This window comes from Sciurus vulgaris (assembly GCF_902686455.1).
Source record: "Sciurus vulgaris genome assembly, chromosome: 10".
NCBI classification, from domain to species: domain Eukaryota; kingdom Metazoa; phylum Chordata; class Mammalia; order Rodentia; family Sciuridae; genus Sciurus; species Sciurus vulgaris.
In genome coordinates this window covers 59,814,062-59,827,649 of record NC_136470.1, presented here as the reverse complement: position 1 = coordinate 59,827,649, position 13,588 = coordinate 59,814,062, and the positions used below count along the sequence as shown (strand labels likewise).

The 13,588-nt window shown below is 39.0% G+C and overlaps 1 protein-coding gene across 1 annotated transcript in view; it reads left to right on the top strand.

Moving 5' to 3' along the window:
* The first annotated feature begins 5,470 nt into the window (after positions 1–5,470).
* MORC1 (MORC family CW-type zinc finger 1) overlaps positions 5,471–13,588 on the top strand; it is a 152,751-nt gene continuing 144,633 nt past the window's right edge. The window contains exons 1-3 of the mRNA XM_079101436.1: positions 5,471–5,679; positions 9,368–9,421; positions 12,492–12,526. Of these exons, the coding sequence (XP_078957562.1) occupies positions 5,615–5,679; positions 9,368–9,421; positions 12,492–12,526 (154 nt within the window). The 5' untranslated portion in view covers positions 5,471–5,614. The remainder of the gene's footprint in view (positions 5,680–9,367; positions 9,422–12,491; positions 12,527–13,588) is intronic.

Below are 13,588 nucleotides of genomic sequence, written 5' to 3'. Positions count from 1 at the left end.
TTGGAAGTCAAGACACTGTTTCAGTTCAGAATTAGGCATCAGTATCTAACTGGGGGTTCTGTGCAGAAATTTTTCTTTACACATTTTTGGCCAATTTTGAAAAATACTAACTTATATCCACAAAGTTTGCATTTCCCCATCTATTTACCTCTCTTCCTATCTCTATCCTGGTATCTTTAACTGGCTTCTTCTGTTTCATGAGCTACTTAGCTTCTTATTTCAGAGGCATACAAAGCTCAATAACTTCACTAATATTTTCCATAGCTCAAAATTATATTTCATTGAAAAATGACAGCCTGTTGTTAGCTACTTCCATTGAAGACAGAAAATCTATATATTTATTTTAACTGCATTGACAATTTTCTTCTACTTGGATGTGCTATTTAATGCTAAATCCTGCCATGCCAGAAATGAACTCATTCTCTCCTAATTCTCAACCTGATAATTTTTTGTGACTTGTCCAATATTGTCACCTACAATGCCATCTGCCCAGGACTGAAAACTTAAAAGCATGGAGTCACCGTTGCCCCCTCTTTCTTTTCTGCTTTCCTCAGACCCTTGAATAACTAAATCAAGCCACTCAAATTTGTATTCTGCCCATATAATTACTGCTATCTGTTGATCCCTCTGTTATTCAGCTGTTTGTTGCTGTTACTAATACCTGAGAAAAACAATTTAAAGGAGGAAAGATTTTTTTTTTTTTTTTTTGGCTCATGGTTTCAGGTGCTTCAGTCCATGGTCAGCTCTGGACCTGAGGTGAGTGAGGCAGAACACCACATGGGAAGGGTGTGGTGGAGGAAAGCTGCTCGGCTCATGGTAACCAGGAAGAAGGCGGGGAGGCCCCACAGACCGGAAATACCCTTCCAAGGCAACCTAATTCCTCCCATCCTATCCTACCTACCTACACTTTCCATGGCCGCCCAGGAGTCCATTCAGCTATCCATGGATTAATCTATGTGTGAGGTCAGAGCCCTCATGATGTAATCACTTCCTAAAAGTCCCATTTCCAAACATTGCTGCATTGGGAGATGAGACTTCAATGCATGATATTTTGGGGGGAAATTCCAGGACCAAATCATAACAATCCCATTTCAGAATACCTGCCCACCGTGATCTGACTTCCACTTCCTTTCCAGGCCTCTCTAAACTTGCACTCCTCTCTTTCTGCCCCACTCTGTACCCCGGGCTCCAGACACAAATTAGCTACCTACTGAATGCCAAGGCAGACTTGTGCTTTTCCTTTTGTTCAGCTGAGCCCTCTGCCTAAAATACCAGTCCCTATTCTATTTACCTAACTAGTATAAACTCATCTTTCAAGGGGTAGTTCCAATTTCATTACAACTTTAAAACCCTTCCTACCCAACTCTCTTTCAGCTTGGAGCCTGACTTCTCTCGGAGGACCTTTAACACGGTAATGCACTAATTGATGTCTTAAAAGCCCATCAGTGTGGCAGAAATGGCATGTTGCCTCCCTCAGTCTCCTTGCACTTTCTCTTCAATCTTATTAGAGAGTTTTCAAAGCTAGAAACTACACTTAGATGTCTTAGTAGCATCTAAATTCTATCAACTATGGTTCTACCAACTCCTGTGAAAAGGCAGACATTGCATGCATTTCCCCCTTTTCCTTTAGTTCAGTGCTATCTTTCTCTCTCCTTCTCTTTCTTTTTTGATGCTTTGCTGCCACAAAGATGCAGAACACAGATAGGAGTGTTTAAAGTCAATGGCCAACTTTAGCAGTCCACCATGGAAAAGCATCCTCCCCAGGAAGTGAAGACAGTTCTAGCAGCAGACTGCTGCCTTCCGCTCTGCTGCTTCCCGATGGGACCCTGAGTTCAACTATCCAGTGGTGGGTCCCTCATTTTGGCCCGTCTTCCCTTCCAGACATTTCATGCTTCCCTGTATTTTATTTCTTTGTGCCTTCCATACCTACAATGTTTTCTGTTTCCTACACTGAATCCTGATTTGGTCTCCCTCGATTAAACTATAATTGCTTTGAAAGCAAGAATAATGTGTTTGTTTCTATTTTTATATTCTTGTGATGAACCACAGAGTGGACTTTCTTCAAATAAATGACTGATTCACTGAATGAGCCAATAATGACTGTAAATTATGTATCGCACTAAACATAAAATTCACCCTGAGTGGCGAATCTCTTTTCTTTCTAATACTCTTCTTCATTCCTGGCCAATCTAGTCTCCGACTCTTCTGTAATTCAGTCTATTGATCCTAGTTGTTATACTCTGCACCTATGTCTTGTGTCTTTCTGTACCTTCTCGTTCGGATGGCTGCTCCTATATGCAGTATCTTCCATCCTCTCTGTCAACACACATTCACCAGTACTGGCAAAAGAATGCTTAAACATCGCACACCAGAATCCCTTGCTAATGTCAGAATTGATGGAAAGAAAGTATGTCTCCAGTGCTTTTTGGAATTATGGTTTGCCTCTATCAGTTAGAAATAGTTTTGGCTGTAGGTCTAGGGAAACCCAATTCTAATGACTTAAATAAGGATTAATTTTAAATATTGTTTCATCACACACACACACACACACACACACACAAACAAACAAACAACAACAACAAAAAAAAACCCTGGAACTTTGGGTTAGTAATTCAGGAACGTTTGGGATACCTTCATACGAATTTCTTGACTTTTCCCTCATGGATGCCAGTGACAACCAAAGATCCAGGTATTGTGCTTGTTTTCAGGAGAGAAAGAAGAGAGAGAGAGTCAGACCTGCCTGTGCCCTTATCAGGAGAGTAAAGGCCTTCCTACAAGCCACTTAGTATACTTCTACTTCTATCTCATTTATGGTGGCCTGGTGGCCAACCCTTACTACAAGAGTCCAGGAACGCAATTTTTCAGCAAGTTTTCCTTTGTGAAGGAGAAAGAAGAGTTGGGAATGGCTGATGGATTCTCTGACTGGAAGGCAACATACTTCATGTCATACTTCTGGCAATCTTTTGAAAAGCTCTAGGCCTTTGTTTTTCCACAGTCTCCAGAGTACTTACCACTCTGCTGCATACTGGTATAAAAATTGTCAGTTATATAGATAGCTGACAACTGATGTAATGAAATCTCACCATCGTGGTACATGGAGTAGATTAGAAGAGATGAAAACACATTACCCAGACTCAGTCTTGCATGAATGCAAGAAAATGAGCAAGAAGGTCATATGTTGCTTTCAGACACATTTTACTCTTCTCAATTGAGCATCATTGACCCCTTTCAAACATCAACAACTTAATAGCATTCATCTTCTGTGTTTATTATAATATGCCAACATTACTTTTTAATCATAGTGCTTGGGATATGGCATACCACTGTGGATGGCTGGTAGATTCAAACATTAAATTTTCATATTTATAAACTTTATCTTGATTTAAACATATTTATTAAGAGTAATGAAATGTTGGTTCATAAATAGTTATTTCAATAAAAGGGTAGTTTGAAAGGTTTAAGTCATTATTTATGACTAGAATATGTGTGCTGCAAATCTGAAATGTTAAGTTAGGGAGAGCTGAAGAGTCTCATCTCAAATTGACTCTCCTTAGAATCAGGATCAACCATATGATGATCAAATGGCATTCTCATTTTAATTTTCCCTCCCTGTCACTCCTCCAGTATTTTTTATCATGAAATAATGTTGAAATGAATCTTGAGGGAAGTGAGTAAAACAAGGAATCCCAAAAGCACATCTTGAAGAGGAGTAAGTTTGTCTTTTTGGAGGGGAGAGTGGCTGAACAGAGCTGGAATGGGAAAGGGGAAAAGGCTTTTGTTGGATTTTGTGCAGTGACTCTCAGGCCACGTTTTTAGCATAATCTAACCGATTCCCCTCTGTGCCTGTCAACCAGGCCAACCAGTACTGCCTAGTGCTTTGGGACTGGCCACATGCGGTAGGAAGACTCTGCTTGGATTATTAGAAGGAGTGCTTCTGTGATAATCACATCCTTCCCTTTAGTAGAAATTAGATATTACAACCTTTACTAATTACAGGCTAGTGGCTCTGGTGCCCTCCCAAAAGCAAATTGCAGTGAGATAGCAGCTGGAAATTGGGGTCATAAAATAAATCTAGAAGAGGCTTGTCAAGCTTTTCTTGCCCATAAAATGAAAATAAAAAATTATATTTGTGGAGTTCTGTGGAAGGAAAAATTGGAAAGATAGCTTAAGTTGCTTAGTAAAGAGAATTTTGCTATCAAAACACCACCATAGCAGCCACTGTTAAAACAAAAATGCAATCAGAAAAATTACTTGAAATGTTTATGTTTACTTCCAGTTTTCAAATTAAAGTAGAACATCATGTTCCTTTGGGTTGCCATTCAAATTCTCTCTTCCTCTCCTGATTCCTATAAATGTAGTAGCTGATAAATTCCTCTGTTTTGAAGTAGAATGACTCCTCCAAATTTAACTTTTTTTTTCCCTTGTCTGAGAGCTTCATTGCTTGTATGATGCCTGGAAATCACAAATACATCTTGTTCAATTTCCCTGTATAACGGATGTTTCTTTCTGACTTTAAGGCTATCATGTAAAATTTTTGCTGAATATTATTAAACTACTTTAATAATATTATTGAATCATAGTTTGACCTCTTTTTAGACGTTGGCTAGGTCAAATAATTTCCCATCCCATGTAGGAACTTTCCATTTAGCATCTTTGACAAATTATGTTTCAGCTTGGGTTTTGGTGACTCAGAATTCAGTATTTTGTGAGTAGAGCAAAAAAATATGGACAGCTGCAAGGCCTCTCTCCACCTTGCACCTGTCCAGTTATATCTTTTGGAACATTACTGAATGTCCTTGAGTCAGGTCAAAGCATCAAATAGTTGAATGTCACCCAACAAGTGATAATGTTAGTGACCCATCCAGATGGGAACTGCTGTTCTCAGAGGGACAGACAAGCCTCAACATCACAGCTAAGCCAAATTCTATTCTCATTGTCTTCAGCTTTTCTTTTGGTTCTCTTTTTTCTTTTCTTTCCTCAAAATGGCAGAAGCATGATTAAATTCAAAAGGCACAGCAGAGTAAGCAGACTGCACAAGCGAATAGAAACTGCCTATTTACTCAACAGGCATTCCCCTGCAAAAACGAAGTAGATTCTCTGCATTCGTGTGTGTGTGTTATTTCTGATCAGACTCCAATCCCACAATTTCCAGCTAGAGGATGACTGAAAGAGACAGCAAGAAGAACAATGGTCTGGGAAGGTTTTAGAAATATTAATTAATTCCTTGGGGCTGGGGTTGTGGCTCAATGGCAGAGCGCTTGCCTGGCATGTGTGAGACACTGGGTTCGATTCTCAGCACCACGTATAAATAAATGAATAGAATAAATGCCCATCGACATCTAAAAAAATTTTAAAAAAATAAATATTAATTCCTGAAAAGGAACCTAACTCTGATGCCTAATTTTCAAACAATGAACTCAAGACCAAGAAACTTAAGAACCTGGCCAGATACCTGTACCTGAATACCGCGCAGGGTGAGGTTCGCGCTGCGGCCGCAGGGGGCGCTCGAGCTTGCGCAGTTGGTGCTCCGCGCGTGGGCGTGGGCAGGGGCTTGGTGAACAGCTGCGACCAGGCGTTCCTGTCCCCTCTGACCGCGCGGGTCGCGTTAGAGGACATGAACCACAAATATGCTGCGCTGCAGCGGGCCCAACTCCATCTGGATTTCATCCACGCCAACTCGTGAGTGTCCTGCTGGGGTTGGAGATGGGTCGGGTCTCCACGCAAAGGAGAAAGGTTTTGTCCGTGTCCGAACGAAATATCTGATTGAAAAAAAATGAACTTGGTATGGTTGACTTAGGGATTTATTTATTTATGTTGCTTATGTGTTTCTAAAACAATGAACAAGTGATAAAAATATCGATATTCTTCAATTAACACCAAGTGGTGGAAAGGCTTCACACTTATATTTGAACAATACTATTTAATTGTTGGTCAGTGGGACGCTTAATTCTACAAGTCCTGCCTGCTCTAGTCTGACCCACACCACAATTTAAAGATTCTGGTTAACTTTCAAACGCAGTAATTTGAATTCATTGATTTCAGCCTCTCCTGAGTTTTCCAAAACCCTCTGAAGATAGGAATCTCACCTTTCATTTGTTATCCTAGCACTTTTTCTGTTCTGCCAGGCCCATATACCTTTTAGGGCTCCTCACTGGGTGTTATTTCAAATACAGTGTTCATGGGAATGTGGCCCCAAGACCCCCCAGTGGATGCCTGAAATTGGGAATAGTACTGAACTATGATAAATTTATATATTAAGAAAGAAGTGAACAATAAATAATAATAAAGTAGAATAATTACAGCAATATACTGTAACAAAGGTGGGATTACTCAATGTTTCATCATGCTGTTCAAAATGGTGCACAATTTAAATTATGAATTTGTTTGTTTCTGGAACTTTCCATTTAATATTTTTGGACTGAGATGGGCCAATGATAAATGAAATCACAGAAAGTAAAACCCCAAATAAGGACATAGATTGCAGAGTCAGGTGACAGAATATTCCATGTCATTTGTCACTTCTAGTGCAGCAAAGTATAGTGTGATTGCTTTGTAATTCACAGTGGTATGTCAGTGTTTTGGAATCTTTTAGTAATTTGTTTTTACTAAAAGTAGCAACTGATAGAATGGATGTACCAAATTAGAAACCACAGAAATAAAGACAGGGAAGGCCAGCCTTGGTGAGTGGGACAAACTGCACAATTTTAAGATAACAGAGTAAAACAGGCAATATTCAGCGATATTTAGTTTTTATATCCTGTGGAGAATGATTTCTAGCTGGTAAGTGTGGAATAAAGAGTTAAAGGTGCCTGGAGTGGGAGAAAAAGGAGGAAATAGCAGTTCTGAGTGACTTTAAGAAAAACCATAAGTCTAGTAATGGAATGATTGTGAACTTTATTTTGGAAAGTTACTCAGTCTCAGTTTTGAGTCATTTCTGCAGCTATTTCTTCCCAGATTCCCCCTCCCATGAACCATTCTGTAATACCCACTTCTCCAGCCCCTCTTCTCTTCCTCCTTTTTTATTTTTTTGAGGTACTGGGTATTGAAACCCAAGGGTGCTCTGCCACTGAACCACAGGGTCTCACTAAGTTGCCAAGGCCGGCCTCCAACTTGTGATCCTCCTGCCTCAGCCTCCCAAATTGCTGAAATTGCAGGCATGGACCATACCCTGGGCCTCTCCAGCCCCTTTTCAATTGGTGAATATTAGTATTAAAAGTAACAACTTTTAATATTAGAAAAGACAGTCGCATGAAGCAACAAAAAATCAGGTGCAAATTGCCATCTTCTCAGCTGTCCAGGTAAATGTTAGTTTGAGGTTTCCACGCATAAAAGAGGAGTGATTTTAAAAAATGTCTCCCTTTGCTTCACTGGGCATTCAACCCACCAAATGTATGCTTTCTCTAAATATGTCTTACATTCGTCCATTTCCCTATGTCTCCACTGCCATTGACTTTTGTGAAAGCTGCCACCGTGTCTTTTGGACCACCTTCCACACAACCTCTTACCTGGTTTCTTTGCTTCCCATTCTGGGTCCTCTGGGATCCATGTTTCTGCAAGCTGCCGGACTGAGCTTTTAAAAAGTAAACCATATGTATGTGTCACTCTCATTATTACAGTGTTTCCAGTTGCAAGTTGCCATTTAAATGAGGTAGGAAGCCCTCCATAAACTGGCATGCCTTGATCTCAGCTGTTCTCTCCATTTTACTACAAGGGGAGACACTGGTATGCTTAGCTCATTTCTGCATTGGGATCTTTGCATCACCTGCTCCTGATGGAAAGTTTTCACTCTGGCCCTGCAAGAGACAAGGTGCTCATCCTTCAAGGATCAGTTTAAATGTCTTTTATCAAGAGAGGTTTCCCTGAGCATCCTTCTCCTCCCCAGTAGTTACTCTTTCCCATCACTGCTGTGGGAAAGCACCTAACCACCATCTGTAAGGTCATCATTGTGTATTTACTTGTGTGTTTTTCCACAGCTTGAGCTTCATGATATGGTAGGCAGTTACAAAACCTTTTGATTGAACTAGTACAGAAACTCAGTGGCATTTTTGGTCACAGTAATTGCAGTGACTTTCACAAAGAACATGTATGTATATATTGAATTTTTATGTACTGAATCATTCGGTATACAAATTTTAAATTCACTAGAAGGGCTGTGGTTTAAAGTGCTGATTTTATAAAGCATATTACTTACACTTCTCTTTTATAGAGTATTAGATTTTTATACCAGCTTTATTTTGTGTAAAGAGCACTTTTTTAAACAAGGCCATTATTTAGTAGATTTGTTTTTTTTAATTATAAGCTTAAAGCTGACCTGACTCAAGACACCTTTCATTAGTATCTGTATTTAAAGTTTAAAATTCCTCAAAATGAAGACACATGCGTGCACACATATGTGTATGCACGCACATACACACGCAGACCTACATGTAATTTTAAAAATAAATTTTAAGTTAAGGTGTCATCCCATGCCCTCAGGTGTCTGAAGATTCAGACATTGCAGTTGATGTAATTTTAAAAATAAATTTTAAGTTAAGGTGTTGTCCCATGCCCTCAGGTGTCTGAAGATTCAGACATTGCAGTTGATGCTTTCTCTTGTGCAAATGGTAAATGGGTCTCTTGCTAAACTAAACATAAAAAGTGCATACTGAATTTTCTCTGAGTGCTATGATGAGGTTGCTACTTGAAATACCCACATCAGAAAAGGAAAAGTAAGCATGGAACCCTGAAAGCAACCTATTTGACCCACAGGTAGACCCTTCAACCTTCCAAGTGTTGTAAGTAGTGAAGGTTCCACCGTGTTCTATTACCAAGCACTTGGTACTGAGGAGTACAGAAGTGAGTGACCACAGATAATCCATGAGGTCATTTAAAGAGCAGGCTTTTCAGAGGTGGAAAGCCTCCACAGAGACATACAGATTGGTGGGGTGAACAGGGGCCTCCTGCCAATTCTTATGCCTACAGATGGAACCCTGTGGCCTTTTAGAAAATTAGGATCTTGATCAATATACCTCATTATTGATTTGGTATTAAGTAATACAATTTTAATGAAAACTCCTTTGGAAATAGTACTTGAATATGTACTTACAGAGCAAGTTTAAAAGATGAAAGTTTGTTCTTACAATAGTAAGATCCTCCAAAGTCTTAATTTTATAAGAAGTAAGCAGGACATTTTGCAAACGTGTTCTTACCCTGGCTTTGTAATGTAGTATGCACTTCAGAAAACTGGTCATGCTAAGTACATTGATTCTGAATAACTTCAAAACTGATTGTCCAGAACTGGAGAACATTTGTCTGTGAATATCTTAAAGCTTTTACCCTGATTATACACCTGATCTAACTTGGTGTTTTCCCTTTCTCTTCTCATCAGTACGACCCACAGTTTCCTTTTTGGAGCTCTGGCTGAATTGCTGGACAATGCAAGGTAGGTTTACCTGCAAACAAAGGCTACTGAGGGAATTTCATGACATAAATCTGGTCCAGTTGTCTTTGAAGATAAAAATATACTGTCATTTCCCCCCATTTAGAATGTTGTGCAACTACATTTCCAACATAATCAAAATATTATGGGAAAAAGAACAGGTGAAAGAAGGAATTACTCACCTTTATTTAATTTGTATTTATGATCAAACTTGAAATGAAGGCAAACTGGACTTCGGTGTTTGTGTTAATAACCATGTAATAGCAGATATTTGGACGTTTCTTTAGTTACAAATCAGTGTAAACTTTGTCTTGCAAATTTATGTTTAGGTTTGAGCCTTTATTGAAGTTTGCATTGAGGTGAATTGTAGGGTTAATAAGATAACTAATAAGCTCACTGTTCTTTTCCACCTGTGTGTCTGACTTGCACTAATAAGCTCACTGTTCTTCTCCACCCGTGTGTCTGACTTGTACAAGCTCTTTATATATAGGTGTAAACACATTCATCTTTATGGCATCACCCTGAGGTGGGACTCATTATCCCAGTTCTACTTATGTGGAAAGCTGTGCACGGAGAAGTTAGATGATTTATTCAAAGTTCTGTGATTACTCTTTGGCAGAGATAGAATTCAGATTTATACCATTTGGCTACAAAACTCCAGTACCCTATTTCCCTATCTCTGACAAAGGAATTGAGGTTTAAAGAACCTCTTTAATAATTTGAGTTCCACTCAAGATTATATGTGTGGAGAATTGGAAGGAACTCATTTTTCTAGCTAAATTGAATATGGCCTTTGTCTATTTTTCTATTTGTACTTCGCTTTTACATAGATTTTTCCTCCCTTCTCTGCAGAAAACAAAGTCCATCCACAAAACAGTACGCAGTTGTTAAATCAGAGATTCTAGTAGGTTGACTTAAATTCCCTGCCACTAGGACATAGCATGTTAGCTTTTTGTGTTTGTCCTCCATTTTTGGCCTTTAAAGGGAAATTACCTATCTGAGAGTGTGACCACAGGGTGTGGTCAGTTAACCAGCCATCTAGGAATTTCTACCCAACTCTGTGCCCAGCACTAGGTAAAAAACTGCTAGCTCCTTCTTTTATAAAACACTCTGTAGGGATAATGCAATCACAGAAAGGGAGGGAAAATGAGAAAAAGAATAAAGTCAGTTGGTCGGGGGAGCCATGAGCCCAATCAAGTTAGAAGGAGCTAACAGGGTAGGGGCCTGGACAGACAAATACTCATGGTTAGTTTCTCTGCAGGAGTTTGGAGTGGCTGCTGTTGTTCCTGAAGCAGGCCTTTCCCATATCCATCCATCCTACCTTTTACTGGGTGGTCTGTTTTCAGCACCTTGTTCTCAAAGAGCACATTCGTTTCTATCGCTGTCTTGTCTTTTCTCTCTTGAAGTTGCTTCATTCAAGGCACAGGAAATCACAATGTAGCAGCCATAGAACAGTGGGAACACTGTTGAGAGTGTTTAGGTGACTGGGGAAGAAAGATTAACTTTGGATTTGAAGGAAGGAGAGAAATGTAATCAATAAAGCAATTCTTAGAGCAGCATTTGAAAGCTGGCAGCCCCTTGACTAGGTCTAGTCTGTGTTGTGTTTGTTTGTCTCACAGTGAAAGTTTACATAGTATTCAGGAAAAAAAAAAAAAAAAAAAAAAAAAAAAAGGAAGAGAAAAGGTATTTGTAAGGTTTAAGACCCAGGAGGCACCACATATAAAATCAGGGCTGGAGGAGGAACGGGGTCTTTTGCGGGAGCAGCCTGTGTCTTCAGTTCTGCCTTATGACCAGCGTTGCCCCAACAATTTGAACTCCTCAGTTCTTCTGTCTTCAGCAGTGGATACCTCAGTCCTCTATCACTACGTAGATGCTAGTATTCAACAGCAAATGAAACTATTTGGCAGACTTACTCAAGATGCTCAGTTGGTCTCAGGAAGAAGTCTTTTATAAAGTCTGTGTTATTTAAAAAAATTATATTATCATATTCAAGATTTTGGTGACATCCTGAAGTTGTAAAAATTATAACTGAAGGATATTAAAAAAATATTGTAGAGAGAGGAGAAAAAATGTGATGGTATAGGAAGGGATGGTTAGGGTCTCTTCCTAATACCTCAGCTATCCAAAAAGCAAGTATCTAGGACTGAAACACAAAGGTCATTATAAAATGTCTTAATGTGATATAAAGGTGAGTTCTTATGTTATGCCTTAACCATGTGAAGAAGCTTTCTTTACAGACTTTCTATTCAGTATATTGGCATTTATTGAGCACATAGGGTATATGTGGTACTTACAAAATAAAAAGCCTAATTGCATAATAGAGGTATTGACACATACAGGACATGGGGTTGTGGTAAGGATTAGAAGAGAATTTTCAAGAAGACTTCATTCATTTCTTACTTGAAACATGAAATGTTCCAGAAATGGCAGTGGTAGCTCCAGAATTTCTGTGTTAGGAGGAATTAGAAGCATCAGTTGACTAGAGGAAGGAGCTATAAGGGACTTGCTTCTAGGATTGGTTAGAGGGAAAATACAGTGTAACTACTCAAATTTGTTTTGGGGTAGTTTTGGCTTGGGAATGAAAGGAAATTTGGAGAAAGACTCAAGTTTCCCCATCCAAGTTGCACCAGTTATTGTACTGACTTCCTTTTAGACTCATCCTTCCCTTCCATACTTCCTTCCTCATCAGCTAAGACCTCCTTTTTCTCAAACCTATGAAATATATCATGAAAATCATTTTGTAATTTCTGACTTATTCTTTGGCCAGTGTTTTAAAGTACAGCATTCGTGTTCATTTTGTTGAGCTTTTTGGGCGAACTACCACTAAATTCCATCTCTTCTTTTAAATTTCTGAGTTTTAGCTTTTATAACATTCTCAAATGATCATTGATGATAATTCTTGGTACATAAATGCACAGTGAAACATAGTAATTGATTTTGAAGCAATTTAAGTGACTTTTTATATTGTTTGATATCTGACAGTAGGTTATACCTTACATAAGCAAGTTAGATTAATGTAATCTTTTAAACATAATTTCATATTGAAGCAATGATATTTTTATATTGTTTTCAGAGATGCAGGGGCTGCAAGACTTGATGTGTTTTCAGGTGAGCAGACTTCCTTTCTTCTTTTTCCTTTTTATTCTAATGGAAAAGCTTGTAGCTATTTTGCATTTATTTTATTTCATGAAATCAAGCCACATTCTATAGATTTTAATGTAATCTAAATGCTTTGTGAGTACAGCAACCCTATGGGGAGCCAGGTCAAGAAACATATACTCTAAGAGTCAAATTATTCTCTTATTAGGAGACCCATTTACAAAATTAGGCCTTCCAGAGTTTTGTGAAAGAACTAGAGTGGTTTGGAGCAGTAAATTTGTTTGCTGTGAGAAACAATTTTATTTTAAAAAGCATATTAACTTAATGGTTATTCATAATTAAGCAAACATTATTTTCAACTTCTCATAGTTTTAAAATGCACAAGCGAATGTGCAGCATGAATATTTTAGTGCTGCAAAATTCAAACCAAATGTTTTCTTCATTGACTTCATTTTGTAGTTTCCAAGTTTTTATTGCACTTATTAGTTAATCTTATTTGAATATGATGCCAGTGACAGTAGGTTCTGTGATCCAGCACTGTCATTAATGCCACCTAGAAAATTGTCCATAATGCTACTGCTGCTTCTCTACCCTGATTCTGTCAGCTGCTCTGTAATATTGGTAATTAATCACAGGTGAGAGGATATCGTCCGTGATCTTAATCCATATCTGCACTGAAGGTCTTGAGATATCTGAGGAAACAATAAATAACACTCTTTTCCTTCTACTCTTCAAGTCCTGAAAAGTTTAGGCAATAAATGCAAGCCTCATCCTCTATCACTGACAGATATGAGGTTGTATGTGTGAGAGAGTAAAAGGAGATGGTCATCGCACCCCAGGATGGGGCTACTCAGAGCTGTGGAATTGGCTTCCACCCCAAACTGTTCCACCCTGGGGAGAAGGGAGCAGAACTCAGGCTGTCTGCAGGCAGCTCACTCCCAAGAGGAAAAGGGGTCTGAATTGAGCCTCACCATGGAGTTCTTCCCTCAGGGACCAAGAAGAAGAGGGAACCCACATCGATGGGTGGGGGATGAGTCAAGGAAAGAGTGGGGCTCCTTCATGGAGAAAAAT